The following is a 27,899-nucleotide window of genomic DNA, read 5'->3' as shown; positions in this document are numbered from 1 at the left end:
CAGGGTCTGCACTGCAGCTGTTGAATTAACCACCAGTCTCTATACAAATTCATTGTTAATGAATGTCTTAACAGGGAAGAAAAGGCAAGGCAATTACACAGAGCAGTCCCGGTGCCCCTTCCCCACTAAGGGGTCTGATCCTGGTATTAAGCTGCTTTAGAAAATGACAGAGGCATCATTAAAACGTTTCACCTCTTTAAAAAGATCATTAAAAAAAAAGGAACCACCATTCGCAGTAAAGAGTGGCGAGGTGTGTGAGCAGCTGTGACTCCTGTCTTTACAGGGTGCGTGCTAGCAGTTAAAGCACTGGCTTCAGGTAGTGTCCAGGAGCTTGTCCCGACTCTGTAAGGACACAAAAAGACCCACCAACATTCTGTGAAAACCCTGACGCTTAAATGACTGCAGATAGACTATTAACCACCTAAATTGCATCACTGCAGTTAAAAGGGATATCCCACCACATAAAATTAAGCCCATCAGCCAGAGACCTACCTTTGCAGAGCAATCCCAAGGCTGCATAGGTAACAAATTGAAAGGCAGCGGGTGGGTGGGAGGAGAGCTTTACCACACTGAGAAGTGTTTTAACAAGTGCACAACTCTTACTAACGAAGCGTATTGTATTTGCATCCAAGCCTGCACTTCCAAAGCGATTTTGCAGGTTCCCTCCCGCCGCCGCCAGCCAGGCCGAGGCCCGCTCGCTGCCCAGCGTCTTCGCCACCCGCTCGGGGTCGGCGCTTCGCCTCCACAGCCACAACAGCCACAACAGCCACCTGCTCCCACGCGCGGCGGCCCCCGAGCGGACCCGGGCTCTTTCCTGGGCCCCGGCGCTGCCGCCCGTCCCCACGGGGGACCGGGAACCCCGGCCGCCACGGGACCCCCGGGGGGCCTGTGACCCCCGGGCCGCCCTGCCCCGCTGCCCCTCGACCCCCCACGGGGCTCGGGATCCCCGGGCCGCCCTGCTCCCCGCACACCCGCCTGCAGGAGCAGGGGCCGGGGCCGGCTCCCCCTCCCGCCTCCCGCGCTGGGCTTGGCACCCCTCGGCAGATCCACTCACGTCGCGGATACAGCGTGACAAATTTCACCAGAAACCCCCCAGCCCTCCCGGCAGCAGCCAAAACTTCACGTTTTATACCCACCCACCCCTCTTTACGTTTCTAGAGGCTGCTCCCGCGGGCCGCCTCAGGCGGAATGGCGCCCTCCCCCCAGCCCGGCCCGCAGCATCCCCGCAGGGAGCCGCGGCCCCACACCCGCCCCGGGAAGGCCGGGGGGCCCCGCCGCTGATGGCGACCGGGTGAAACCCACGGGAAGGCGGCGACGGGCCGAGCTGGGGCTGAGCCCCGCTCCGCAGCGGGCTGCCCGGGCCGGGGGGGCCGCCGAGGGGAGGCAGCCCGGGGCGGCGGGGGGGAAGGCGGCCAGGCACGGCCCAGCCCTGAGGAGAGGCGGCCCCGACGTGGCGGCCCCGGGGGCTCCCGCCCAGCGCCCGCCTGAGGGGCCCGGCCCGGGGCACCTCTGCGCGGCCGGGGCTGCGGCGGCGGGCGGGGGCCGGAGCCCCGGGACCAGCGCTCCGAGCCGGGCTAAGGGGAGCCGGGCAGAGGGGAGCCGCGCCAAGCGGCCCGCTGCAGCACGGGCGGCGGCCGAGGGGGCCGGGGGCTGCCGCCCTCCTCCTGCGGCGGGGCAGGGCGGGCGGCTGGGAACTCGGCGCAGAAGTTTGGGGCCGGGGAGAAGGGCGGCCCCGTCCCGCTTACCTGAAGACACAGTCGTCCCGGGCGTCCCTGGCCGGGGAGTTCAGCCCGTGCTTCTTGTTGAAGAGCTTCTGGAACAGGGTGGGCGGCATCTTGGGGCGCCGCCGCTGCCCCCCGCCGCCGAGGCGCTGGGCTCCGCGCAGCGCCGTCCCCTCGCCGCGGCTAGTTCCGCCCGCCCGACTCCATTCGGTGTCACAGTCATATGACAGAAATTAGTCACCCGGCGCTGCCAGAAGGGGAGGGCCGGCGGGGCGGGCCCGGCCGGGCGCTGCGCGGGCCGCTCACTGGCTGCGGCCCCGGCCCCACGTGGGGAGCGGCCCCGGGGCGAGCGGCCGCCGCCGGTAGCCCCGGGCCCGCCGGCGGGGAAGCGGCAGCGCGGCCACCAACGGCGGCGGGGGACTCGCCCGCCCCAGCAGCTTCTGCGGCGGCAACCGCGGGCGGGTGGGGGGGGGCACACACGCAGCGGCCGCCCCAGGATAACGCGCCCCGGCCCCGCTCTCCTCCAGCGGGCAGGGAAGGCAGAAGCACCAAAGGCACGACGAGGCCCAGGCCCAGCACCGCCCCCCGCGACCCTGCCTGCACCCCCGCCCCGTCCTGCCGCCCCCCCGGGCCAGCGGCACGGCACCCGAGGGGCCGCCTCCACCTCTGTATTTCGGACTTAATACGCGGCAGGTGAACGCAGAACAAGCATACAAGCAAAACAAAGAAGTGCGATTGCTTTTATAAAAGCAAAAGGAGCCGTGGAGTTTTGCAAAACTTTTATTAGTAAATGTTTAAATGAAATGGAAATCCTGGTTACAGTTAAGAGTCTCCTCCAAGCCTTGCTGTTCAGATACAACACTACTAGAAAGTTTAATTAAGGACTGACAAAACTGACTCATCTGCTTTCCCTAGAAAATGGAATTAAACCGGGTATGATGTAAGATTAAATTAAGCAGATTATTTTTAAAAGGCCTAATTTAGTGCATGTGTAACATATCTATACAACAACTCTTGACAGTCAGCCATCTGTAGGAACTTTGGTTTTCATCTACTAGAAGTTGAAGATAATTTTAACAGAAAATAGGAAATGACATTTAGATGCAACTTTTCCTCCTTGTGCTGTATGGAAGATACAACTGCCTGTCACAGCTTTAGAGATGAACACCCCCTCACCACGTGAAAGCCCCCTAGCTTCGAGATGGGCACGCAAATACTGTCTCAGACATAAAAAGTCCTGAGGGAACACCACAAACTAATAGAATTTTGGCCAGAATACATAACTCTGCTTTCAGTAGTTTCACAATTTACAGCGATGAAGATTTAGCTAATATCAAGTGCAGTACAATTCAAGCTGAAGAGTCCCTTTAAAAGTAAAATACTTGCCTCTTCCAAAACTCTATTAATAGAGCAAGTGATTCTGGTAGGTATGTCAATCAAGCCTTAATCAAGGGAGTGGAGGGTGGACAGCCAGAGAAAAAGTGATAAATACAAGTTTAATCGTCCATGCTCTTGTTAAAAATCCCTGTACAGGCAGATCTTCATACCTACACAAAGAACACTAGTTTCAACCGTGTCCACTCGGTGCGCGTTGCCTTCGGCCCAAACCTCTCCTGCGTTTAGAGATTATGAGCCAGAACAGAACCATTTGCACGTAAGGGCTTTACCCTCCAACAGTACAACTAGTACATGTACCCGTGTAGCACTCTGGTGTGAGAAGCAAACATCTTTCATCATCTCCAACCACTTTAAGTCAAAGTCTCCTAGAAGTACACTTCAGATAACAGAACTAACTGAACCGTATTAACGAAAAACCTCTTGCATATGTATATTAGATATATAAATCTATATTAAATACAGATTTATGTATAATACATTTACTAAACATGCATTCGCAATGCACAATTCCTAGTGATGAAGTATTATCGCAGTTCTTGCACAGACTGACTCACTAAGCAATTCCATTCACGCCATTAAGACTTCATCATGTCTAGGACGAGAGAGAGCAGCCCTGTTGACACTGAACAGATTTCTCTCCTGAATCACTGCAGAAATAAGCTCTTCTGTACTACCCGTTAACTGGCTGTGACCCATAACCTTTATCCACTAATATGGAAGAGCCAGTTTCCACTTTGAATGAAATTTTATGCAGTCATTCTTCAGTTTAAAACCAAAACATGGGTAAATGCCTTCCCTTTGAGAAAAGCAGAACAAGAGTAGATATTGTTGCGGCCTCAGCATGAATAAGATTTCCTTCCCTGGGGCAGAGCACTAGTCTGGTAATTAATTACACTTTCTCTGAGAGTCAGACAAAAGATGAAAATAAGAAGCAGCGCTTTCATAACTGAAGGGAAGGACAAGAGAGATTGTGGCTCATGGTATTTCTGTCCTTCTAACATAGCCTCCTCACATCAAGAAAAACAAAAGCAAAACTCAGCAGTATTTGGGCTGCTACAACTAACTCCAGGGTTACACACCATATTTGCTTCTCTTGTACTCTCCAGTTAGCTTGTCAGTGTTAGTCTGTTTCTTGCATAGAAACTTCAAAATGGTTTGAGGTAAAGTAAGTGTTTTTGGCTAGGACTCTGAGAATACCCTTATGACAAACATCTCTCATCCTAGATCATCCTTTACTTGAACAATCATCATCATAACGACTTATTAGATACATAACTTTCAATTTTGCTTAAAACTGCATCAAAGAGCTCACCTCTATCTCCTAGGGGCTCTAGATTCTTGCATAATTACCGGTGGCTTAGTATTTGCAAGAACAAGGATATTGATAATTAGAAGCATACCTGAGAGGACTCCAAGGAGTTATTGGCAGAATTCATTCTACTAACACTTAAAAGGAAAAATAACTTAATGGCATAATTTCTAACCTTGAGCCATATGGTATGTTTATACAATACTTGTTCGTAGACTAATCTAGCAGCATTAATATGCACTTCCTTCTACCCCAGAGCTCAGGGTCTGAACTTTCACAGGTATTTTCAAATGTAGTCAAACTAATTAAAGTTGTGGATTTTCTAAGTCTTCTTGACGTGCTCTTTTTGGAAATACACAACTATTTTCCAGGGCATGAACATTCTGGGTGATAATACTGAGAAACAAACTCAGACTTCAAGAGGTTTGGAAAGCCATACTATAATTTTAAAACATTGAAAAACTTCCTTTATAACTACAAAAGTCTGAGTAAGGGGCAGTGTAGTGAGAACACCATAGGGGATCCAAATTACTTTAGCCTGCAGTGAATTCAAGTGGAGAAAAACCATGCTCTTGTTTTCTGAAGCATTCAGCACGTTTATGGATTAACAATCCACAAACTGAACTGGAAGCACTGACTGGGAATGTATCCTATATGCCACACAGTGTGAGAAGGAATCTGAAAATCCAGAATACTGGTATCAGTTCTTGAGACAGTTCAGCTATAAAAGGGTTTTTTCCACCCTTGTATTCATGTAAGGCACCTACTTCCTTCACCCAAGTCTGAAGCCACTAGAAGACCCAATGACTGAGATAAGTGAAACTACAAAGTGACAGAGATGAAGACAGGAAGGACTCCGAGATGACAGTGGATGTGCCTAGAATGGTGACAGCGCTTATTATAAAAAGTTAGCATGCAGTGATGGTAGGGTGAAGACAACTTGTTTTCATGTTCTGTAAATGAATTTACAGCAGAAGACACAGAGTCCTGTACCTCCAAAGTTCTGGAGACCAAAGCATTCAAGGAGTGCATTTATACAAAGCATACAAGGAGTACACAAGAATTGGCTAGTGTACTATTGACTTCTGGGTCGCTGAAGGCAGATGAATGCTTTACACATGCATTTCCAGGACATGCAGCTACCTTTATAAACAGCATTAACACTGCTTTACTCAAGCAGGGGTAACATCTTTAGATACAAACGCTACTGGAGAAACCTAGAAATCCTGGCAGAGCAAGGGCCAAAAATAATTCCATTAATGCAATTTGGTCTGCTGTTCCCAAGTCACACTTTTTAAAAACCTAAATGAACTGAAGAATCATCTTTAAGGATTTCTTACAGAACAATGCCCAGCATAAGATCTAGTTGCTCGTACAAAACCATTTAATATTAAAGTACTTTTGTGAACTATTTACAAGCTTACAGCAAAGCATTGTACTACATTTCAAACAATGTATATGCCAAAAAAAATAAGGCCATTAATTACTGGTTAGTAGTTCTGTTTCACCTCCCTGCCACAGCAGAAAGACAGTTATTTCTTCTGTTGACTCCTGCTGAAACCCAGAAATCTCATCTGTCTTTAGAGTAGATCCAATTTTTGGTACTCGTAATATTATCTGGTGAAAAAAGGGTAAGTTAAATACTATCAGTTAAGCAGCACATTCTCAAGCGTAAAGGAAAGCTCATAGATCTGACAAGCCATTTAGATGTTCAACAGATATCCATGCTATCATTTCTTTGGAGGAATCTGAATCTTGTAGGTCAATTGCCAGTGAGAACAGTAGTTTTGAGTGTATGTACATTCCTAATGAAGAAAACCATCACTTGAAAGACTCCTTGAGCAGAGATGAAAACATCCAGCATACACCTCACCACCGCCACCTTTATGCAGCCTAATTCCCGATTCCTAGACTTTTCTAGAAAAGCAGTAACAAAACCAAACTTGTGTTCTGCCAACACTGGCTAATTCCTGAGATCCACTTGCCTATCAAGTACAACTTATGCTCTGTATTACCACAGTTCTCTTGGGCACGACTTAACATCCTTGTTCCTTGATCTGTACAGAACCATCAAATGATTGTCATTAATTCATACTTCCACACACTTAAAAAGCACTTCCCTGCACGCTAGATGCTGAATGTAACTCAATCTGTAATGAAGTAGGAGAGTATTTGGACCTAAGAGACTGCAATAACATTGAAAATTTGTGTATATTCAGTATTTTTGAAAGCTATTATGCTTATGCAGTATCTCTGTATTAAATTAAAGCAGCCCAAGTGACACATACAACTGGCAGAAAGCTTGCAGACATGGTCTGTAAAGAACGACTTCAAACTTAGGAAGATGTACGCCATCCAGCGGCACGGCGGGGAACTGCAAGGGAGACTGGAAAGGGAGCGGATTTCGCCTCTATGGTACTGATGAGTGAGTTTTGTACACAGTTCTCATTTTTGTTTAACAAAAGCCTAGGAAGTGAAGAAAGGAGATTCCCCTATGTTAAGGGTCTCAGGAGAAAAACACAGAAACCTTTAGAAAGAAACTGATAATTTTAAAATACACCCTACTATGAGAACTACTTTTGGGGGGGGGTGGGGGTGGGAATACTGAACGCTAAAGAGCTCAGTTTAGCTGAGCAAGATATAAAACACCCCAGTGGCTGAAAAGTTGAAGTCAGATATATTCACGCTAGAAATAAGGCACGGGATAACAATTTACTAAACAAGCTGGTATCTTTTCTAGGGAGTCTCTATACCAGCACTGAAGCTCAAAGTTACGTTGAGGAGTAACTGGAAGAGGTGCAGATATCCCGCTTACCTAGCAGCACTTCAGGCCTTAACGATCCAGCCTAGGAAACGGCTATACTGTATGAATTCCTTTGCTAAAGGTCCGTGAAGGAGAAAGCGTTAGTGTACTTCCTTAGCGAAGTACTGTTGCACAAGAACACCGTTAGGTCAGAAATTCAAAGTTTTCAGCCTTTTTTACTATTTAGCCTTGTGATTCTTCCAAATATTCAGACTTAAGAAAAAGAAGCCACCTTTAAACACTCAAACAGCCAGTGAACTGCACAGTGAACCAGTTCTAAATTCTGTTACCTTCAGGGACTCCTTCGGGAAGGCAGAACGCTTTTGTGTTAACTGGAATTGGGTGAGGTTTGGAAGGCCTCTGGCGTGGTGAAGTTCTAACGATGGAGCAGATTTCTTGTCTGCCACACAGAGGCTGGAAAGATTAATGACATTTCACTCATACAACTATTTCCATCGAAGAAATTCTTCTAGGGAAATTAAGAGATGACATGCACATTTCAAGGGATGTCATTAGAAAATATTTAGGACTACCTGTGTACACTTAATATGCTATTAGAAAGGGTGATAGAAAGCTTTGAAGTTTAAAAATTCTCTTTAGCCGTTTGTAATACTGTCAGGCTTAAATATATAGTAAATTACATACTAGCATGCCAAAACTGGATTTAAAGAGTATAATAAAATCAGGACCTCAAAACCATTCTTTTCTCCTGGAGTTCAAGGAATATTTCTGTTTCTGAGCTCAGAGATGCAGGAACAGCTTCTTCTGAATTTACATATGGACCTGTGGTATTCAGCAATAGGTCTTCTGCAGGTGAGGCTTTGCACACCAGTGACAAGCTAAGCTGCAGCTCCATCAAAATTTTAAACATACAGCAATAACTGCCCAAATAAACAATACACAACAATTCAAATTGACCAACACTTCTTGGCTCATGCAAAAGATGTTCTGTTGCTTAAAAAATACAGTTTAGGACTCCAGTAATTCTTGTCTTCAGCCTACAATGAGACCTTGAATGTTCTCTATTCGTTAATCTAGTATCCATGAAACTCAAGTATGCTTGCAGTAACACTAGGAAATCCCAGTATGATTTTCTGCCCAATACTCTCCTGCAAAATTACGCAGACTTTCTATTTTAGCAGTCTCCCTTTTTCTAAAAGATGTTAAGAGTTTGCCAGTTTCATTGGGAGCTATGGCATGAAAGCGAGAGATGTCACTTCTATTCCTGCAGAGAGAAGTGGTGTTACTATACTACATTTACTGGCAAAGAATTCAAACTGGCATTTAAATATCAAGTTTTTATCAAAGTAGTAATGCAAGTAAGGCTACCAGGTGCCGTTTTTAAATTAGAAGATGTAAAAATACAAAACAGATAACTACCTACAACAAAGAAACTAGTTATTTTAACTGTCCAGCTGATAGAATTTAACATGTAGTTTGTTGTGTGATTTGTATTGTAGCACAAGTATAGCCAGAATTGGACCTTGCCATGAAGAACTATTTGTTTGGGTTTAATCATTTAAAAGAAAAAAGCATCAGGATAGACACTCACATTTAGCTCTGCAGGCCGAGCATCATCAAGATTATTTTCCCCTGTGATCAGCATGGTGGAACTCATTTGCTAAACAAAAACAGAGAAGAATTCAGCACCAATTATTTGCTGTTTATTATTAGTCCTACAGTATTCCCTTAGTACACAATACCATTTATAACAACTCCATTTAGAATTAATAATAGTTTTTTTCAGGTTTAAGTACTGAATTCCTGTTGTTCACTTTTTTGTTCTTACGCATTCCAAAATTAAGACAAAGAATCAGTTTACTGCAGCGCAAAGCACACACATTTCAGGTCCCCGTCACAACTAGGGGATAAAGCACTTCCTACCACTTCTCATATTTAACTGTAACTTTTGTCAGGATTTAAAACTCTCATGTCAATTTTATATCTTTGCTAATCAGCAGGGCACAATGGGAATACTACCCACCACAGCATCTGTCCGTTTGGATGGCAGTACATCTGCTGCCAACTCCACCGATTTGGCTGAAGCGTTTCCCGAGGCATCAAGCTGACTGAATGATAACGTAGATTTTTTTTCCTTTTTCTTACACTTCAGCATTTTGGGTTTAGCAGTTTGATTATCAGACTAAAAGGTGAAACAATTACATTTTGCGTTATAAAGTGAATCTCCATAGTCTGGTAAACAACAGAGTCCCACTGTCATACCCAAACACAACCAATTCAGTACCACTGGCACAGTCTGAAAACCAGTGAGCTCAGGGGGCACCCACGACTATTACTGCTATTCTGAGGTAGAGCAAGCTACAGCTTCACTACCAGATGTACAAGCTACAGGCAAGCACCCCTTTCAAGGGAACTGCAACACTTCTAAGTGGAGTCTTGCATGTATACAGGGAAAAAGCAAGTCATCTGTGTTAAAACCTGGCTGATCTATTAAGGATCCTTCACCTTTCCTTCCGGTCCTAACGGTGAAGAACAGCGCATACCAGTTCTTAGGTCTGGAGTTCTCTCTCTTGCGGCTGTAATTTTACAGACTTTTTTCCCTGTGATAAAATTTTCAACAAGTTTAATTAACTTTGAGACAAAGACCACAACTACTCTCCAACCCATGTCTTACAGGACAGCTTTCAAAGAGGGATCGTTCCAAAGCCACCCATGTAAACACACTTCCTCCCTTCAGTACAACCCTCCTCTCCCTCCCAACAGGGCTGCTTTTACCCTTTCCTTGAGGAAACAAGGTTGCTTATTAATCTTATGCTCACCTGGCTATACTGCTAGGCACTCATAACGTGGGAGCAGAGGAACTGCATAATCACAGCAGTCTTTGCCAGTGGCAACTTCTGCTGCTATTACTGTCCAAATTAAGCACAGGAAAATTATGCGGTACCTGAGCTGTAGCCAGAATTGCATCACTCAGAGTCCAGAACTGTAGCTACATGAGAGACTACTAATAGTATTTGTGAAGCTGCTATAAAATAAGTTCAAGTAAGGAGCATGACACAAACAGTTCTGTTCCTGGATAAGTCAAATAAGACTGATTTTCATTGAGCATCACAGGTGATTAAATAAAAAAACTCAGGGTTTGGGGTTTTTTTGCTCTACTAACACATGAATTAGGACCAAGTATTACTCACAGAGAAGGTTTTCAATTCACACTTCCCCTTCTAGACACAGTTGAGCTTAGCCTGTGCTGGGGGACAAATGACCCAGTGGAAGCTTGGTTCTGTTATTTTGGCATCATTTAAGTTTGGGTAGAATATTCTGTTGTCTCACAGCTAGTACAACTGCTTCAGGTTGTATTTTACCTGCCAAAGTAGTTGAAACACTCAACGCTGAAGAACTATAATTGCAATTTGATGGTCGCTTTCTAGAAGAGGAGGAAAAAAGTGAACAACTATTCTGAACGAATGTTAAAGTTAAAAAAAAAACCACCACACCACCACCAATGTATAAGGAAATAATAGGAAAATATAGACTGGGTGAAAAGGGATAAAGCTTCTTTTTAAAAATATTGTTACCGAGTTACTTAATCACACTTAACAGTTATTTGATAGTTTATCATCAAGTCACACAGCTTATTCTGAACATACTTGCAATTTAAGACCCACAGAAGACATACTCAGCACTGAAGCATATTAGGACAGAACATATTCAAGGAGGATGCAGGGGAAAATTAGGTTCACAATAAAATTCAGATTGAATTGTGTAAAGATCTGTAACACTGTAAGATTGGTATAAATGAGTTATGAATGGAAATGTCTGCATGTAAAAGACTGGAAACAGCAGTACAAGGGTTAAAAGAATTTATACTGTTCCTAGAAAAGCACTCACGTTACTCAGGTTTTTATGTCAGGACCTGAAGGCAACACTGTGACAAGGCCAAGTACAGAAGACCCTTCATTGTGACCAAAGCATCCTGCAGATGACTTGTCAACAGAAACCCTGGCATCCTAACAGCAGGCGGATGGCACCGGGGTCGCAGCATATCACATACACCATTCTACTTCCTGGTAGACATGTATTACAAACAAGAAAAACTGACAATGGGCAGCAACCTGCCCCAAGACTTAAAAAGGCTGAAGTCAGCATTATTCTGAAGGAAAGGCGTACCCGTATGAGCTGATGATTCCTAAAGAATATAAAAGATGCACCCAAAACCTAGTTTTGTCCTGGCTAACTACAGAACACCAGAGACTTAACGAGGAGTTGACAAGAGGTACCCTTCACACCCTGTTCTGCACAGGCAACGCTGGCCAGACCACCTGGGCACACACACCTTGCTGACTGCGACTGAATGAAATCTGACAGCGAAACTGCAAATGGATAAAAGCAAGTTATTTAGGGATTTTGTAAATAAACATCCCCTTCCCCAAAATCCTTCAGTGAGTTTTCTTGCATTGATTTCCCTTACAGTTACAAGATCAAGCAAATTCTGTAAAGCAAACTCTTACTTGACTTAATGCACCAATTTCAAAGTCAGCAAAGACACAGGTAGCTGAAACTCAGAAGAAGCGTGTGCAGGATCAGAGGTTTATTCATACTGGCCTTCCTTTTAAATACCATTCAGAAGAGAAAAAACTGAACATTTATGTGCATCAAAGAGTCTGCTTTGCACATTACCTTCTAGCGTATTGGTCTTGAAAATCCTCCGGACCAGGTTCTAAAAAAAACCATAAAAGCTAAACTTTAAAAGAAAAAGCAATGCAAACTAGGCAATGGTTTAGTGCACACTGAATTATAAGGCAAAGTATTACAAGCAAGCACAGACCACTAACAGGGAGCTGTTCCCCATTATGCAGACATCCCTTAATGAAATTATTGTCACATATTTTACACAGGTTCCTTGCAACAGAGTGAGGTTTGTTTATGTATATATTCTGAAGTACTGTAGAAAAGAATTACCTAATATTGCTGAAACATTTGAGATCTGTGGCATCTTATCTATGGTCACTGCTCTGCTGGAATTCAGGAGAGTAGAGTTCTTGTACTTGCCAAAGTCCTCAGAGTAGAAACTGCTTTCTTCTGGACATAAGAGATATAATTGCAAGCTTCTCATGCTGAAATTCATTGAGTTATTAAATTTGTGGCCAAAATTAAAGCAATCACATTGACAAGATAGGAGCTCCAAAGCAAAGTGAAAGCATTGCCTTGGTTCAAACAGCTGCAGAATAGTTTCGGAAGAATTTGACTCAAAGTAGATTTGTTGGTCATCCCCAATAAGCAGCTTGTGTGTGCTGTTTGGTGAATACTTTTAAGTTTACAGTATCACGCACATTACACCAGGACCTGATTCACACTGGATTGGAGGACCAGATATACAGATCCCATGTTAAGCAAAGGCTGGCTTACGGCAAATATCTGACATGGTGAGTCAGACCAAGAGACTAGTCTTCCTATTGTAGATAGTCCCCCCACATTTTCTACATCAAACAAAGATCAAAAACCCAGAAGTCTCACCTGAACATCTGAATGTTTCAGGGGATGGGCAACTGCTCAGGCTGTCACTAGTACTTGTGTTACCAACTGCAGTTCTATCCACATCTAAACATTCTAGGAGAAAGGTTGAAACACCTGTAGGAAGAGTCATTCCTGTACCTAGAGAGAGAGAGACAAAAAAGCTGGCTACCAAAAAAAGAAAAAAAAAGTATCATCTTGCACAAACCGTTAGGATTTCCTTATCTAAGTTCCATTCCTGTGATGAGTTAAATATTGTCAAGTCAGTATCTTATACCAATTCTTAATACAGTTAAAGAAACAAATAAACAAAGGGCACCCTGAAGCCAAATTTACACTACCATAAGCTAACAGAAGGCAAGTTCCTTGCCCAAGGCTCACCAGAAATACCTGAAGAATTTAGCCTCTGGTAAGGCAATTCTTAGGCAGGTTTGTTTTCAGAAGGACAAACTATTTACCCACAAGCTTTTAAAAACACAGCGCTGAATAAATTGAAGAACTCACGTCAACAAGTAGTTCTGTCAATGATAAAACCAAGATCATGCAGTTTGCAGCAGGCTGGGCTCAGGACCGTCTCGGGTCTTGTAGGGGTCCTCTCCTGTTTGTGCTACCTACACTCAATTCATGTGAGCCAAGCCACGTGCTAGACTAAGAGGCAGAAATCCAGCCAGTGGTCTCAAAACCTTTACTTTCTAATACCACACAGTCAGAACCAGTACAAGAACAGCACGCCAGTACTTTTATAGAACTATAATTAAAATTACATAACAAATTTTATATTTAGTTTTACACAGATATAAAAATATATTTAATAATATAAGATATTGCCATTAAACTCACTTGAAGTCCATTCAGCATCTTTCAGACTTTCTTTACTTTCAGAGCTGATTATCAGGGATTCCTAAAATTAAATGACCAATGCAAACAACCTGAGAAAACTGGATGTACACAAAGAAACCCAATTAAATGTATTCCTACATTAGTAGATCAGAAACTTCCTGTCTGGTACTTCACCACTTAAACTTGCTATTCACAGTGTAATTTGTACTAGGGTTTTTCACGCATTGTTAACGAATCAGCAATCTGACTTTAAGTTCTAAAATTCATAACGAATACCCAATCATTTGATCCTAAAGTCTTTGTTGGATGAGACTTCCAGTGAAGGCATACTGACATCAACTGCAGTTATGCATGATAGCAGTGAAGTAACAAATTCCCCTGTCGTTGGTTTTGGTTTAATTTGCATTTTTTGTTTGTTTGTTTTTTTAACCGCTGCTCACTTTCAGAATCCTGGACCATTTCTATAATTACAACTATGTAATTTACGTAGTGCATTCTACAAAACTAAATATTTGCAGGAAAGGTAAGTAACTGGTGGACTTTAAATAAGGGCTAACATTTTAAAGAAAAATATTTTTATACCAACATCACTGGAGCCCTTTTCTGTAACAGATTTCAGTTCAAACACCTGGTGAACTACTTTCTTGCCACTGCAGCATTAATCGTCCTTAACACTTTTGTTCAGTCATCTCAAAATACTTTGTTCCAATTTTATTAATACAAGGAAGAGCATAGCAGTGACTTGCCAAAGGTCTGTGTCTGAACTAGAAGTGAGCAAATTCTCTGGAATCACACTCTAATGAGATATCTTCCACACAACACAACTGCTACAGTCTTTCCTTGTTAAAGGGTAATTAGCATTGATGTTTTCTCATGCTACTAATAGCTCCAACAGCTTTTATTCTGGCCAAAGACACAAGGAAGTGTCACCAAAATACAGGACAAAATACAGTTCAGCTGGAAGAGTGTGCGCACACACATGTAACTCACAGAAAATTCTACTTGATTAGAAAAATAATTTAACATGCCACGTTTCTTTGATTCATCCTCTATAAATTACTAGCAAAGAGCAAGACAGCATTCTCACCTTCAGTAGTACAGTGCTTTCTTCTGTTTTCTCTACTTTTATTTCCAAGTCCGTTTTTTCTTTGACATTTACCTGATTGCTGCAGTTGAAGAACAAAGCTAAGCTCAATATACAGAGCTACAACGGTCTAGAGGAAAGCAACAAAAACTACAAAATGCCCTTACGGGGTGCCAACAAATAATCTGACAAACATCGGTTTACTGAGAATTCAGACTGTGTCTCCCCAGGAGATGTCTCATGCAGGCAAAACAGTATCAATGATTAGCTAGTGTTAATAACAGTGTATTTGAATGAGTTCTAACAGACCTTTGGTTGCAAGAAGGGCTCACATTGGTAACTTCAAGATTTTCTTTGATATCTGGTAGGGTTTTCACACCAGATTTTCTCTTCAGACCTAAAGAAGAATAAATATTTAGCTCAGTAATTTTAATTTTACTATTAGAATGTAGATTATTATTTCTAATAGGACATCTTTAGCTGTTTCCCCTCTTCTATGCTCATAAAAATTTTGACCCTAATATCAACAAGCACTGAAAAATCTGAATTTGCTTCATTATTTTTACCCAAGCTTTTTTTCAGCAGTATATCAACAAGACAAAAAAAAACCAAACCCAAACCAGTAGACTTCAAGAAATACTTCAGGTGTTTTAGAAACCTTTTGATTAACAGAAAACAAACAAAAAACCAACATGCTGGAAGTGACCTTTACTCCACCTAGGTTCAAAGTACTTCGAGTCTAAATCAGTTTTAAATAGTTTCTCAGGCATATCATAAAAATTTCTACACCGCCTGGTGCTCACTCTATATAATTCCAAAGGCCATGATAACACACTCACTTAGGAACCAGGAAATTTCAGAAACATATTTCCACAGCCTAAAACCAACTTTATAAGCTGTTTAGTTTTGTGGTTTACTTTCAGTAACCAGGAACTAGAAACAGCCAAACTTTTCTAGAGTGCACTTTCACGACAGCGAGTTAAATGAGCACCCATCCATCTCCACACTCAGCATGGTGCAGAGGCCTTCAGCCGAAGCTTCCAGGGAGCTCAGGACAGGACAGCGTGTGAACAGGGCTCATCCCTTTCCCGAACAGGGCTCATCCCTTTCCCTCCTTCTTCCAAAAGCATGGAAGTTATGCAAAGCAAGCAGACCTCATGGCACCCAGTTGGGTACACACCAGTACAGAGCACCGGGAGCAGGAGGCAGCCGAGCAGGACCCAGACAGAAAGTAACGTTCATCATACTTGTAACAACAGCTTAAAGTCTTAAACTGCTAAGTTACCAAGATCAGAGTGGCACAAGACATCCCACGCTGGTCTTTCCCATTTACAAAGTTACCCTGCTGCTGCCAGCCTCCACCAGGACCGCACACCTTCTCCTCACACCCTGCTTTTTGTAAGGGCTCCGACTGCCAACACGGGAGCCGCTCAACCGCACTCCACACCAAGGCTGCTCCTTTTGCAGAGCACATTAAATAATTTTTTAAAGCGACCTCTCAAAGGTGGGCAAGGCTCTTGTGCGGCCATCCTGAAGGAATCCATTAGCTTGGGGGGGGGGGGGGGGGGGGCCGAAAATAAAGCGTGGCTTACAAAAGGAAAACCCCTTTTTATGACCAACAGCTAAAGCAGCGGAGGAGCCCGCTCTCCCCCGGCTGCCCCAGGCCGCCCCCGCCAGCCCCGCCGAAGCCACCAGCACTCAGGGGCTCAGCACGGACGAACCCCCCCCTCAGGGCGACCCGACCCGCCGGGCGCCTTCGCCCGCTCCTCCCGCCGCCGTGGGAGGCCGAGCGCAGCACGGAAAGCACCGCCCCGGGCCCGCTGCCCCCGGCCCTCGGCCAGGTCCCCGGCGGCGGGGAGCCCGGGCGGCGCAGCACTTACTGCCGGCCTGCAGCCCGCGGCGGGCCGCGCTCCCGAAGAGCCGCCGCCGGGAGAGGCTGGCCCGGCTGCCGACTCCGCCCGGGTCAGCACCCGGCAGCGGGGACAAGCGGCGCTTCTTCCCGCGGCGCCCGGGCGTGCCGGCACACCCGCTCCATGGCGGGCCGCGTCCCCGCAGCAGCCCCCGAGCGGCCGGGGCCGCCCCCGCTGGCAAGTGCCGCGCCCTAGGGCCGGCGCCGAGCCCGCCCCGCCGCCCCAGCCCGCATGCGCGGCGCCACCCCCGGCCGGCGGCAGGCGGCGCCTCCCGGCCCGCGCCAGCGCTCGCTGAGGGGGGGCGGGGGCCGCTGGGGGCGGAGGGGCGGGGCCGCCGCTGGTCCCGGGCGCCTTACCCGCCGGCGCCTGGCCTGGGGGGTTCTGTTGAACGCCTGTAAGCGAAGGTGGCGGGGAGGCGGCGGGAGCGCTGCCCCGGGCGGACCCCGCGGCCCTCAGGGCGGCCGGGCCGGAGGAGCCGTGAGGCAGGCGGGCGGGCGGCGCCAGGGGCGGCCGCGGGCTCGGAGCAGACACCGAATTCTGAGGCCAAATAATAGCGTGTCCTTGCCCGGAGCAGCGCTGCGGGCCCTTGCGGGGTGGCGCCGCCCTGACACCCGGCCCGGCTATCTGGCAGGGCCGGTGCTCGGGCGCCTGGCACCCGAATGCGTGCCTGACCCGAGCGGGCCCTGCCCGGCGCACCGCCCCTGGCACGGACCGTCTGGGCGATCCTTCCCCGCGCCTGGAGCTCCATCCGGGGGGCAGGTGGAAGCGCACGCAAAAACGGGAATGGAGACGGAATGCTTTTAAACTTTATTGGTTTAGACACATAGTCTGAAAAAATACTATGCATTCCCAATTGTCAATTCATATTAAACAAGCATATACATTTGGTTATATTATTATTATTGATTTAAAATAAAAAATGAAACCATTACAGAAAGTGCTGCATCTTCAGAGAACTTTGTAACATTTTTTTCGTAGAAGATTGCTAAAACCAATCTCAGGTTCCAATATTCCTTTGGTCGTTACTTTATTTTACACATAATTTATTTTTTGTTTACAACACGTTTAGTATAGGCACACATTCTGCGTCACCGTACGGATTGTGAGGACAGAGTGCTGGAGCAGCAACGTTTTTTATAAAAGAGCTTTAATTGTACATCAGTCTATGAGAAAAAGCTAACGAGCGGTTTTGAGAAATGGGACAAATTTATTTCTTTACAAAAGTTTCCATAGATGACTTTTTGACGTACATGCTGATATACCAAAACTGCTAAATCTTTAATTACAGATAAGATTTTTCTTTTTTTCTTTTTTTTTTTACACAAATGCCTATGTTCTATCTTAACCCCTTCACTGTTAGTTGGAAATAGAATAGGCAACATGGAAATGCCTCATTTGTTTGCTGCTTGTACTTTGCTAAAATACATAACAAAAAGCTGAAATGAAGGGCTTAAAGGGGCTCTAGATGCCTCAGAAAACATTTTATTTTGGAACAATTCCAGGGATCGAAACCCTTTTACTTCCCAGACTACAAGCATTCAGATTTCTCCTCCAAAAAGCATAGCCTTAGCTTCGTCATTTTACAGGAGTAAGGGTGGTATAGAAACCACTGCATATGCAAAGTACTAATAAATGTTAATTCCAAGAAGAAACAAAGATCTAATTCTGGTAACTTTTATTTTCCATAGACAAAACCAAAGTGAGCTAAAGATACAAAAAGTACACAGACAGAATTGCCTCTAAATAAAATGCTTTTCCAAATTCCTGTAAGGCATCAAGAGGTCTTTAAGTAATCTGTTACCATGCAAAAATAGTATATTCTTTCCCAGTTTACATTCATCTTGAAGCAGTTTATTTACATATAGATCACCAGTTTGTGCTTTAAACACATGGAAAATAAATTAAAAAAAAATTCTAAGTTAATTTGTTTCATTCCAGAAGATTAAGTCAGATTAGTTTCTGTTATATGCAAGAATTTCATATTCATGGCAAAAATGACACTGGACTTTATTGATGCTGATACATACTTGCTAACAGTGAGGACAGATTGCAAAACAGTACTTTATCAATAACTCACCGTCTCTCTCTCACCTGGTGTGCGTCAAGCATTTTAACTGGCAAATGTGCCTTTCAGGACAGAATAATGCTGCGTATTTCCTGCCAACATGGGGGTAAGACTGGTATGGTTTCTGCTCCCACTTGTGTGTACCAGACCGTTTCTGTGGCAGAATGGTATTTTCTCTGTGCAATATATTGAGCAAAGAACATACGAAACACATAGCTAAGCAATATTATCTTCCTGGAAAATGTATTTTATTCTGAGTTTTGTATATGAGCACTGGAGACAGCCTCCCAGTGGTTTCACAGGCATAGCACCAGACCCAGGAAGAACCTGCTATATTTAACATGCCCAAGACCACCGTCCCTCAGCCCGCAGCACCCGCCGTTGGGCAAGGGTGCCGAACGCTCTGTCTGACCCGGCTGCGCAGGCCGCCGTGCTTTCGCCGCTCCGAGCCGCAGCCTGGGCGCAGGGGCTGGACTCTGACCGCGCACCCATCCCACCGGCCGTGGCAGGCTGGAGCGGTGCTTGTTTCAGTGGGCTCGCTGGATTCTTTTCGTTAATTGATTGCGGAATGAAGCCCCAGGTGACAGCGACTAGTTCAAACCCCAAAGCTATCAAGAATAGGGCTCTTTACAGGGAAAGGTAACTTGCATCACCATTTACACGCTTGAGTCTATAAACTCTTTCAGTAAGATGAATATCAATAAATTAATTTTGTAATTAGTTATTTTGAGGGGGAAAAAAACCCCACACTGGTTACTGAACAGCCCTGGGGATTCTTCCTTGGTAGGCACAACAAGTATTTCAGTTTAAGAAAGCTCAATGCAAAATAAATATTCCTGCAATTTGAGGAGAAGCATGTTTGTGCCTAGCTTATATGTTACGCATGTATTCTTTTCAAGTTTTAATCTCTTACAACATTATTACAATTACCGTGAGAGAGACTGACCTGCAGAGGAGCATCTGATTACACAAGAAAGCATTAAAGAAAGATTTTAGTTTATTTATACAGCTTTTCACAAGCTCTGAAAATATTCACACTTTTGGTGTAACAACCCAATTTCTCCCAAATCTTGCATCATCCTAGCGTGGCCACGTCCCTATTTTTTCTTTCTTATTCTTTTGGTGTTCTCATCTTTGGCTCTAGTACGTCTGACATTTTGCATCAAATACCAAAAGAAGTTACCCAGCATTATATACGTAAAGCTAACAGCCACCTAAGCTGTAAACAAACTCATACTGGCATCTTCTATACTTGCACAGAGTTTAGTTGTCTAGAAAAGTCTGGTAAACTGAAATCAACTTAGGAGAAAAGCAAATTAAATTCACGTGGTAGAAAAAGGTCAGTGGAAAATAGCTTTTCTGTACTTATGTAGATGACTAGTTTTGCTTTTTATTTAAAAAATAAGTCACATTAAAACAGACAGGAAATTGTATTGAATCTAATTAAGCATGCGTATGTAATGACCGTCTTTTGGCTGATACAAAAATGAGATGAACTAGATTCCTCGGAGATGAAAATCCTTTATGACTTGACGTAAAGAGCCAGGTTTTATCCAGTAATTCCTATGCCCTGTAGATGTGGCAGACACAACTTCCCCAGGGATGCTGTTGCTGCGTACATTGGTGACAAATGACTGTACAATACCATCAGGTCACAGTAGCAATTATTTCTTACTTGCTTTGGACTGATATGAGTCATTGCACTGGAATCAAATGAGGAATCAGGCGCAAAAAGGGATTCAGACACGTACTTGCGCATTTGATAGATCAAATCACCATGTTCTTTCTGTGAGTGATGGTGTCAGCTGACAACAATTTCCTTTGTATCATTTTTTTCTGAAATCACTGCAATAAACCAGTCTTCATGTAACGCTAAACTCATTAATTCAATTTATTTCATTTTGAAGCATGCAATGGAATCTCAGAGGGAAAGTAAGAGATCGTTCAGATGAAAAATTTAAACTTTTAGCTTCAAAAGTCTACAGTGGACTCCAGTTTAAGAGAGAAAATAAGTGTGCTTTCACTGTCCTAGCAAAGATGATCTAGCAGGCACAGCTCCATGCTAGTATGCACTGGTGCAACAAACAGCAGCTATTAAAATACACATACATATTTAGGACCCTGTTTAGCAGAAGGAAGCCACCGGCAATCCAAGTATGCAAGCCACTAGACTTGTTTTCTCATTGTTTTGTACCGTGCTTTGTATCAGGAGAGAGCTCTAGAGTCTGTTCCTACTCCACGTGGGACTTAGCCCTTTCCTAATGGCTGCAGCTGGCTGTGAAATCTAAGGTTTCATCTGGAAAACTTGCCCTTTACTCCAGAGAAGGCCCTGGAAACGATGACAGCGGGCACTGAGGCTTCCAGACGCCTGAACACAGAGATGTTCTCTCAGCAGGCCATTCTGCAGCCACGTCCAATGTTTTACCATGCTGCGACAGCTTACAGCAGCAGCGGCTGCCACCGCCTTTCACCCACCCCTGCGCACCTTGCAGGGCAGTATTTTCTCCTCTTCCCTGGCCAGCTGAAGGATGCCCTCCGCTGCTGCACCACGGGCTGGCCTTCCTCCCAAACGAATTCATTTTGCTAAGCCCCGTTCAGAATTGCAGCTTATATACCTTGTGCTCCGTTTCTTTAGCACTGCTTCTGAAAGGGAGTTAGTCCAACCGGATGATGCAGTATTAGCAGCATGTAAAGTAATAAATTAGGAACCGGGAGCACACGGGTTAATGTGAACTCCCACAGAAAGCTGCCACAGAGCCAGCGATGCTTTTGCAACCTTCTCGGTTTGAGCAGTTCAGATGTCCGTGAGTGTACTGAAGGCGGCCCTAATGCAAAATCAGCACGCCGTGTATAAACTGAGTTCAGATGAAAAGGAAAGAGAGGGGATTCTAGCCTAGTGCTTCCTACCCTGTTCATCTAATTTCCAGGTAATGTTAATCTGTTCAATGTAATATACTCATAGGTCTACCAAGTACAAATAGTGGGAGATTCATTCCTGTTTGTATTCTGGTTATTAGGTAGGTCATTAATGATTAAAACAAATCAATGCCAATTATGTCTTGGAAAATACAAAAACTATCACTTAATATATAAAACAATATCCAGCTTGAAGTTGCAGATCAGGGAAAATAGACTTTCATCATCAATCACTGATTGTTTGAGGTAGACCACATTATTGAATTATCCACAATTTTAGTTTCTAATGTATTAGTTTATGTACAATCTAGTATCAACAGACATACGTGAAATTTTCTCTGTTTGAATTAGAAGTGTTTATAGTTATTAATAAGGTACATTTTCATAATTTACTTGGTCATAGACTGAAATTTCCATATGTTTTGTGGCAATTTAGCATAATTCTTAGTAGTACCCTACTGTGTACATAGAGTAAAAAATAAACTATCACACCTGATGGAAAAAGAAGGAAAGATGTGGTTAGTGCTGACATCCTAGAAAAATGAAATGCTCAAATGTAAGATTCAGATGCTTATCCATTTCAGCTGTGTCATTCTGGCTCTTTGCTTTTGAGTATTATTCTAATATTGCTATAAAGTCCGTTATTCAGAAGATCCTTGCGGTGATTTCAGATGGAGATGCTTGAATATAGCTCTTCTATTTGTTTTTTGAAGTAATCTCTTAGTTCTGGTCTCTTAGCCTTCAACGTTGGTGTCAACAAACCATTTTGTACTGAGAACATATCAGAGTGAATATAAATAGCTTTGACCTAAAATAAAAGAGGGATATATTTATAGTGAAAATTACAGGTGTCTCCCTTAATAAGCATAACTCCTTACGCCAGCCTTGCTGCGGTTACCTCTGGCTGTGCCTGGAGCCCAGGGGACCCTTCCGCCAGGTCCTCAGGATTTTCCTCACCTGCCCAAGTTTTCCAAGGTGTCACTAACTTCCCCACACACCCCTCGGTGCTCTCTGCTCTCCTGCCTGTTCTCCCGTGTCCGTGCTGACCCGCCAGCCAGCCAGTGCAGAAGGGAGCTCTCCGAGAGAACGCGGTCATAAACCCCTTCTCCGTGTGACACCAAGGCCAAAACACAGCGAGGCAGAGCGCAAGGGACCGCGTCAGCGTGTGTGATGTTCTACCTGGGAGTAGAACAGGGAGGGAGGGAGCCCTTCTAAGAGCCATCACCCCCACTGCACTGCAAAAGTAAGGGAGCAGCACTAATTTGGTCGTGCAAAATTATCGTGAAGTTTTGCAGGCACAAGGAGTGTACATGGTGATCATCTTTAAAGATGAACTGATGGTGGCTTACTAGCTAATTAAAATGATATAAAATCATTCAGCCTAGGCAAAGGGGTTGTGCAAGGCGGCCCTTGTTAGCGGTGGTCTCTGAGCACAGCGGGGAGCCTGGCAGCGCAGATGGGAGCGAGCTTTTTCCTTCCAGTGTGTTTATGGGAGTGCCTGTGTGGGAGAAGGCAGAGAACTGCTGCGTGACTGGTCATAGTCCACCGATTTAAGACAAAATTCCCCAGCCATCTGCTGCTTTTGTGACTCTCCAAGCCAGACCGGTTTGCATTTTGTTAGACTGGGAGTTGCAGGAACATAGACTGAGAATCAGATTTTAAATTCCCATTAGATACGTGATTCCTTTTTCCCCTGCAAGCATTGCGGTCCAGTTCTCCCCCAGTGACGCCCTTCACAAGATCAGTGTTCGTGCTGCTGACCTCCCCCACTTGGCTGCAGAAGCCATAGTTGCCATTTCCAGCGCAGCGGTCCAGGCTCAGGCCCCTGGCGCTGCAGACCGGGATGTGGCTCTTTCCCAGACATGGGATCCCATCCCACAGGAATATTAGCCGTAATACCTGGCTCAAAGGTTGGTTTTAAGATTACGTATTGCAACAGAGACTGAATTTTGAAGACCTTTAGTTCTGAAATGTGAAATGTTCATTCTTAACTTTTAGAAAGGTGGCAAGACTTTCCTCGCTACTTTATTAATTGCAAACTGCTGGTAGAATAGATTACTTGAGGATATCTCACACTGTGAAGACTATGGCAGGAGCAAACAAGACTTATTACCACAGACAACTATGTGCATTACAAATGTGCTTTATATTGAATTTAATTTTTAAATTAATTTCTTTTTACTATCATTTCATTTGCATGTGTAACTGAGAAATAAAAAAATAACAAGTTTATGTTTAATGGTGCTTCTGCTGCACTCAGATATGGTGAAATACTCATTAGAATTACCACCCAGAAACAGTCTAAACAAAAGCAGAAAGGCCTTTGCTAATTGCATGTAATGACTAAGATGCTCATTATTTTAACAGAAATAAGCATTTAACATTGTAACATGTGATGGATTTTATTTTTTTTAACTGTGTCTTTAATGCTGTGTAATCTCTGGCTGATTTTGGATCTCTCCTCAAGTGTTTGTAGCCCTGTTGCAGAAATATTTACACAAGCACCAGAAAATAATTAGTGCACAGGCTGAAAATAAATAAACGAGCAGCATTTCCTAGGTCAGTCATAAGAATGGTAATTAGCGACCCAGTTTCTTAACAGTGCTTTCAGTGGCAGAAGAAGCAGTCCTACAGATACTTATCTTGACTTCTGGTTGTCAGACTGGAGATTATCCATGTCCCTGGATTAGATTTTTACCTCCGCACCCAAAACTTTCAGTAAATTCAATTGAAATTTCAAGCGTGAGTGGAAGGCAGAATCACATGTATATGTTTTTCAGAGGAACAAATACAACTTGCCAGCAGTGTGCGGCTGCAACAACGACATGTAGTAACATAACAAATGCTGACAAATCCCCATTCAGTACAAATGGTCACATTGCTCGCCTGACCCCCCAGAATAATGTATTAATTGTTTCATTTTACCTGCTCAAAGGAATGGAGTCCACTCTCCTTACCTAACCGTACCATGTCTTCCATTATCGCTTGCTGCAGTTCCTGGGTTAAAACACATAAATTGCTCATGAAACAGCAGAGTCAACCTTACGCACAGTTAATGTCATTGTTCATCATGAAAACGTGTTTCAGAGTAAAGTTCAAGCACCTTATTGATAATTAATACATAATTAGAAAATATTATATTAATGTACAAATGTTAAACTTGAGTGTGGTGGTGTGAACTGTGTCCTCAGTATGGAAAGTACGGTAAGATAGATGCTTAAATTTGCAATCCGTCAATCGCTTGCCAGACTTGGCTGCAGCATCATTTCCCACAGACACCAGTGGGATGGTTCAGTGACATCAGCGTCCGTCGATGTGATCCAACTCAGTTATTAGAGAGCATGTGTAAATAAGGCTGCGGTCCTTATTTGGGACATCTAAACAACACACACGACCTCTCCTAGTGCCATCCTGCTATTCCCTGCCAGACAGACCCCTGGTGCCCCAGCGCAGGAGGCTGCAGAGAGCTGTACCGTCAGTCAGCACACACCCCTGTATCCAGGTCAACCCTGCTTGATTTCAGTGAGGAAATCATTCTTGTCACTGAGATCATTAACAGACACCTACTCTAACCAGGTTATGCTACAGTGAAAAAAATGTCTTTCCTGCAAAGAGATAGAAAGGCAAACCTTATTTTTACAGAGTTCTGCATATGTTCCATCGAACCCTCTTTTCTTTGCCCAGCCTGGCATAACTTCGGAATCGGGCACAACGATTCCCACCAGAAAGGCCTGTAGGTGAAGGAGAAGGAGAGCTGCAGGCAAAAGCTGAACATTAAGGCTCTACATTAAAGTGAACATACAAACCGGCTGAATTTGATATGTGCTTATCACTTCCTGTTTAATTACATCAATAATTTGCTAACATGACATAGTGACGTCTATTTTGGTGCCTTTGCCTTTTCCTCAGATAAAACTGTTCTCTCTGACTGTTCCTGCATTTGCCAACAATTTTAACACCTTCAGCTGGGGTTGTGTTCTGCTTGGACATTATTTAAATTACTTTTTACATAAGCCAGAGCAGAACGTAGCCCGTATCATTCCTACACATGCAATCCGTAGGCCTGTGAGTCTCAGGCAAACTCAATGCCAAAGGAAGCCTCACGTTTGTGGCCAGTGAATGCAGAGGAATGAAGTGCAATGGTTTCAGAAGCTGTACACGTTTGTATAAACATGCAAACAAATGGGACAAGATTGGTCAAAATGGGTAGGCAGTGGTCGTGGAGCAGCGGTGGCTTTGCATTCCTCTGGCTCACGGCACGCAACGCGCCCAAGGAGCGCGCTGGAGGCACAAGGGGTGACACTGAAGCAAATGGAAAGGCTGGAGCTTTGGCCACAGCGTCCTCCAAGCTGCTGAGGGGCAAACAGCAGCTGAGCTCCTGCTGGCTGGCAGCCAGCTCCAGCGCAGGAGGGAGACGTCAGGGCAAAACCGTGGCATGATCCACTCACACTTTCCCCTCATCCGTGCCCAGCTCTCCATCTTCTATTTACAAAGAATAAAGTAAGAGTTTCTGAAGATTTAGTTTTTACCTGCAGGCTGTCTCCATGGACGTAGATCTGGGCAACAGGGTCACTGCGGATATAGATATTCTCTATCTTCTCTGGTGCAATATATTCTCCCTGAGCAAGTTTAAATATATGCTTTTTCCGATCAATAATTTTAAGAGTCCCATTCTGTTAGGAGAAAGAAATGAGATGCTCTCAGAGAAGCTATTTAACCACAGAGACAGTAAGCAGTCTGGTTTTAGCAGATCTCTTTAAATTGCCAGAAAATGCTTCACTGACATATTGAGCTTATTCTACAAAACATAAAATTCATCCTTTGTAAAGATACATCTGCTTGGAAATTTAAGTTTGGTACTTGAAAATTTCCATGGGATAATACAATCGACATGACTACGGATCTGCTCCGTACGCACAGGCAGCCATTTCCCAATGTCTCCAGTGTGAAGCCAGCCCTCCTGGTCCAGTGCTTCAGTTGTCTTCTCTTCATCTTTCAGATAACCTTTGAAAACATTTGGTCCTTTCACACATATCTGCAAAAGAGTCAGAGTTGCTGATAAATTATTTTATTATTCTGCTGTAAATACTAACAAGATGAACAGTAATTAACTAAAATAAAAATGTTTTAAAAGTTGACTTAATGACTGCGCTCCACGAAACTAAAATATATTATGTTATAAAATTACTTATGGATTTTTTCAGACTAATGGGAGTTAGTTTTTCAGACTAATACGAAGCAGGGATTGCAAAACTGATATGCTTGAAGTTGATTTGCATTCAGCTTGCAGTTAAAAACCCCCAAAGTTATTTCAATAAGTTTAATTTATGTGCAATGTGGAAATAACAGCAATGTAGAAATCACACAATTCAGCTCTTCTTAGCTGAACTAATTAATTCAGTCTTAGCTGTTAAAGTAATCAGGCATGGCATTGGCTGGAAGTACTGGCACAGCCCCTGTTTAATTAATGCTTTGCTGCTCTGTTGCTGAATTGACGTTTTCCTTTCCTGGTTGTTTTATGTAACGCATCAGCAACCATGCACCTTACAAAGGTAAAATGCTTCTATAACTACTTAACACAGTGTTAACTAGTGAGTATTTGATACAAAAATTTGATTTTCTACCTCTCCTTCTCCTTTGGAAGCAAAATAATTCAGCTCTTCCACATCCTTCAATCTGATTAAGTTACAGGGCAAAGGGGCTCCTACATGACCTGGAAATCAAAGTTATCAAGTCACTTGTCATCTCTCCTATAAACAATAATTAGTGTTTTATTATTAGTTGCTTGTGTAGTTGCAGATACACTGGATGTTCTTGCAGGAGCTGTGTCTGTGTGCAGAAATAATTTCCTCATTTAATGTTTTGAACTATGAAGACGAAATACACAACCATCCTATTTGGATATAAACCCTATTGTTAAATGTTGACATACAGACTGGAAAGGCTTCCCCTTTTTTTGAGCTTAGCTCATTCTAAAAGCACACAAAGCTCTGGACTCCCATCACGTTAATGACTCTCAATTATTTTAACCCGGGAATACCAACTGCAGTGACATTATGCTGAACACATTTCCCCCCACCCCTACAGTTTCTCCAAAGATGACATGAGGACACAGTCTGCTGTAGCCGACAAGTGCTGCTAGAGCACCGTGGTGTTCCAGACAGTCCTGTTTCCCCCAGAAACAGCCGCTGGGGAAGATGGACTGGAAAGGGGAGTCCCAGCTGCACCGCAGCCCTTTGTGCACAGTCGCTCTCAGGGGCTGAGGTCTCATTTTGCAAAGCAGCCAGATCAAAGCGTGCTGAGGATGGGGATGCGGTCGGGGTGTGAGCGGCTCTTTGCCTGGTGCTGTCAGAACACGGGCAGGGGGGCGGGGGGCAGCGA

At 44.2% G+C, this 27,899-nt stretch overlaps 3 protein-coding genes across 4 annotated transcripts in view; all 3 read right to left on the bottom strand.

The window, feature by feature from the left end:
- The window catches only part of FNIP1 (folliculin interacting protein 1), a 70,157-nt gene extending 68,230 nt beyond the window's left edge, over positions 1–1,927 (bottom strand). For both annotated transcript variants that reach the window (XM_040602888.1, XM_040602891.1), the window contains exon 1: positions 1,746–1,927. In XM_040602888.1, the coding sequence (XP_040458822.1) occupies positions 1,746–1,834 (89 nt within the window). In that variant the 5' untranslated portion in view covers positions 1,835–1,927. The remainder of the gene's footprint in view (positions 1–1,745) is intronic.
- Positions 1,928–2,487: 560 nt separating this feature from the next.
- MEIKIN (meiotic kinetochore factor) lies at positions 2,488–17,285 on the bottom strand. Its single transcript, XM_040603722.1, has 14 exons — positions 17,210–17,285; positions 16,508–16,828; positions 14,937–15,024; positions 14,631–14,709; positions 13,544–13,604; positions 12,707–12,844; positions 12,152–12,271; positions 11,870–11,909; positions 10,555–10,616; positions 9,698–9,792; positions 9,216–9,374; positions 8,784–8,852; positions 7,522–7,645; positions 2,488–6,045 (listed from the first exon to the last, which is right to left on the bottom strand). The coding sequence occupies exons 1-14, from the start codon at positions 17,283–17,285 to the stop codon at positions 5,999–6,001; spliced, it is 1,479 nt and encodes a 492-aa protein (XP_040459656.1). The 3' UTR covers positions 2,488–5,998.
- Positions 17,286–17,334: 49 nt separating this feature from the next.
- The window catches only part of ACSL6 (acyl-CoA synthetase long chain family member 6), a 33,900-nt gene continuing 23,335 nt past the window's right edge, over positions 17,335–27,899 (bottom strand). Inside the window, exons 16-21 of the mRNA XM_040604110.1 lie at positions 27,143–27,231; positions 26,437–26,553; positions 26,048–26,191; positions 25,148–25,249; positions 24,444–24,515; positions 17,335–22,326 (exon numbers count right to left, since the gene is read on the bottom strand). Coding sequence (XP_040460044.1) covers positions 22,186–22,326; positions 24,444–24,515; positions 25,148–25,249; positions 26,048–26,191; positions 26,437–26,553; positions 27,143–27,231 — 665 coding nt within the window. The 3' untranslated portion in view covers positions 17,335–22,185. The remainder of the gene's footprint in view (positions 22,327–24,443; positions 24,516–25,147; positions 25,250–26,047; positions 26,192–26,436; positions 26,554–27,142; positions 27,232–27,899) is intronic.

The sequence above is a fragment of the Falco naumanni genome, chromosome 8 (genome assembly GCF_017639655.2).
Source record: "Falco naumanni isolate bFalNau1 chromosome 8, bFalNau1.pat, whole genome shotgun sequence".
NCBI classification, from domain to species: domain Eukaryota; kingdom Metazoa; phylum Chordata; class Aves; order Falconiformes; family Falconidae; genus Falco; species Falco naumanni.
Note: the sequence above shows the minus strand (reverse complement) of the source record. Positions and strands in the feature narration are given on the sequence as shown.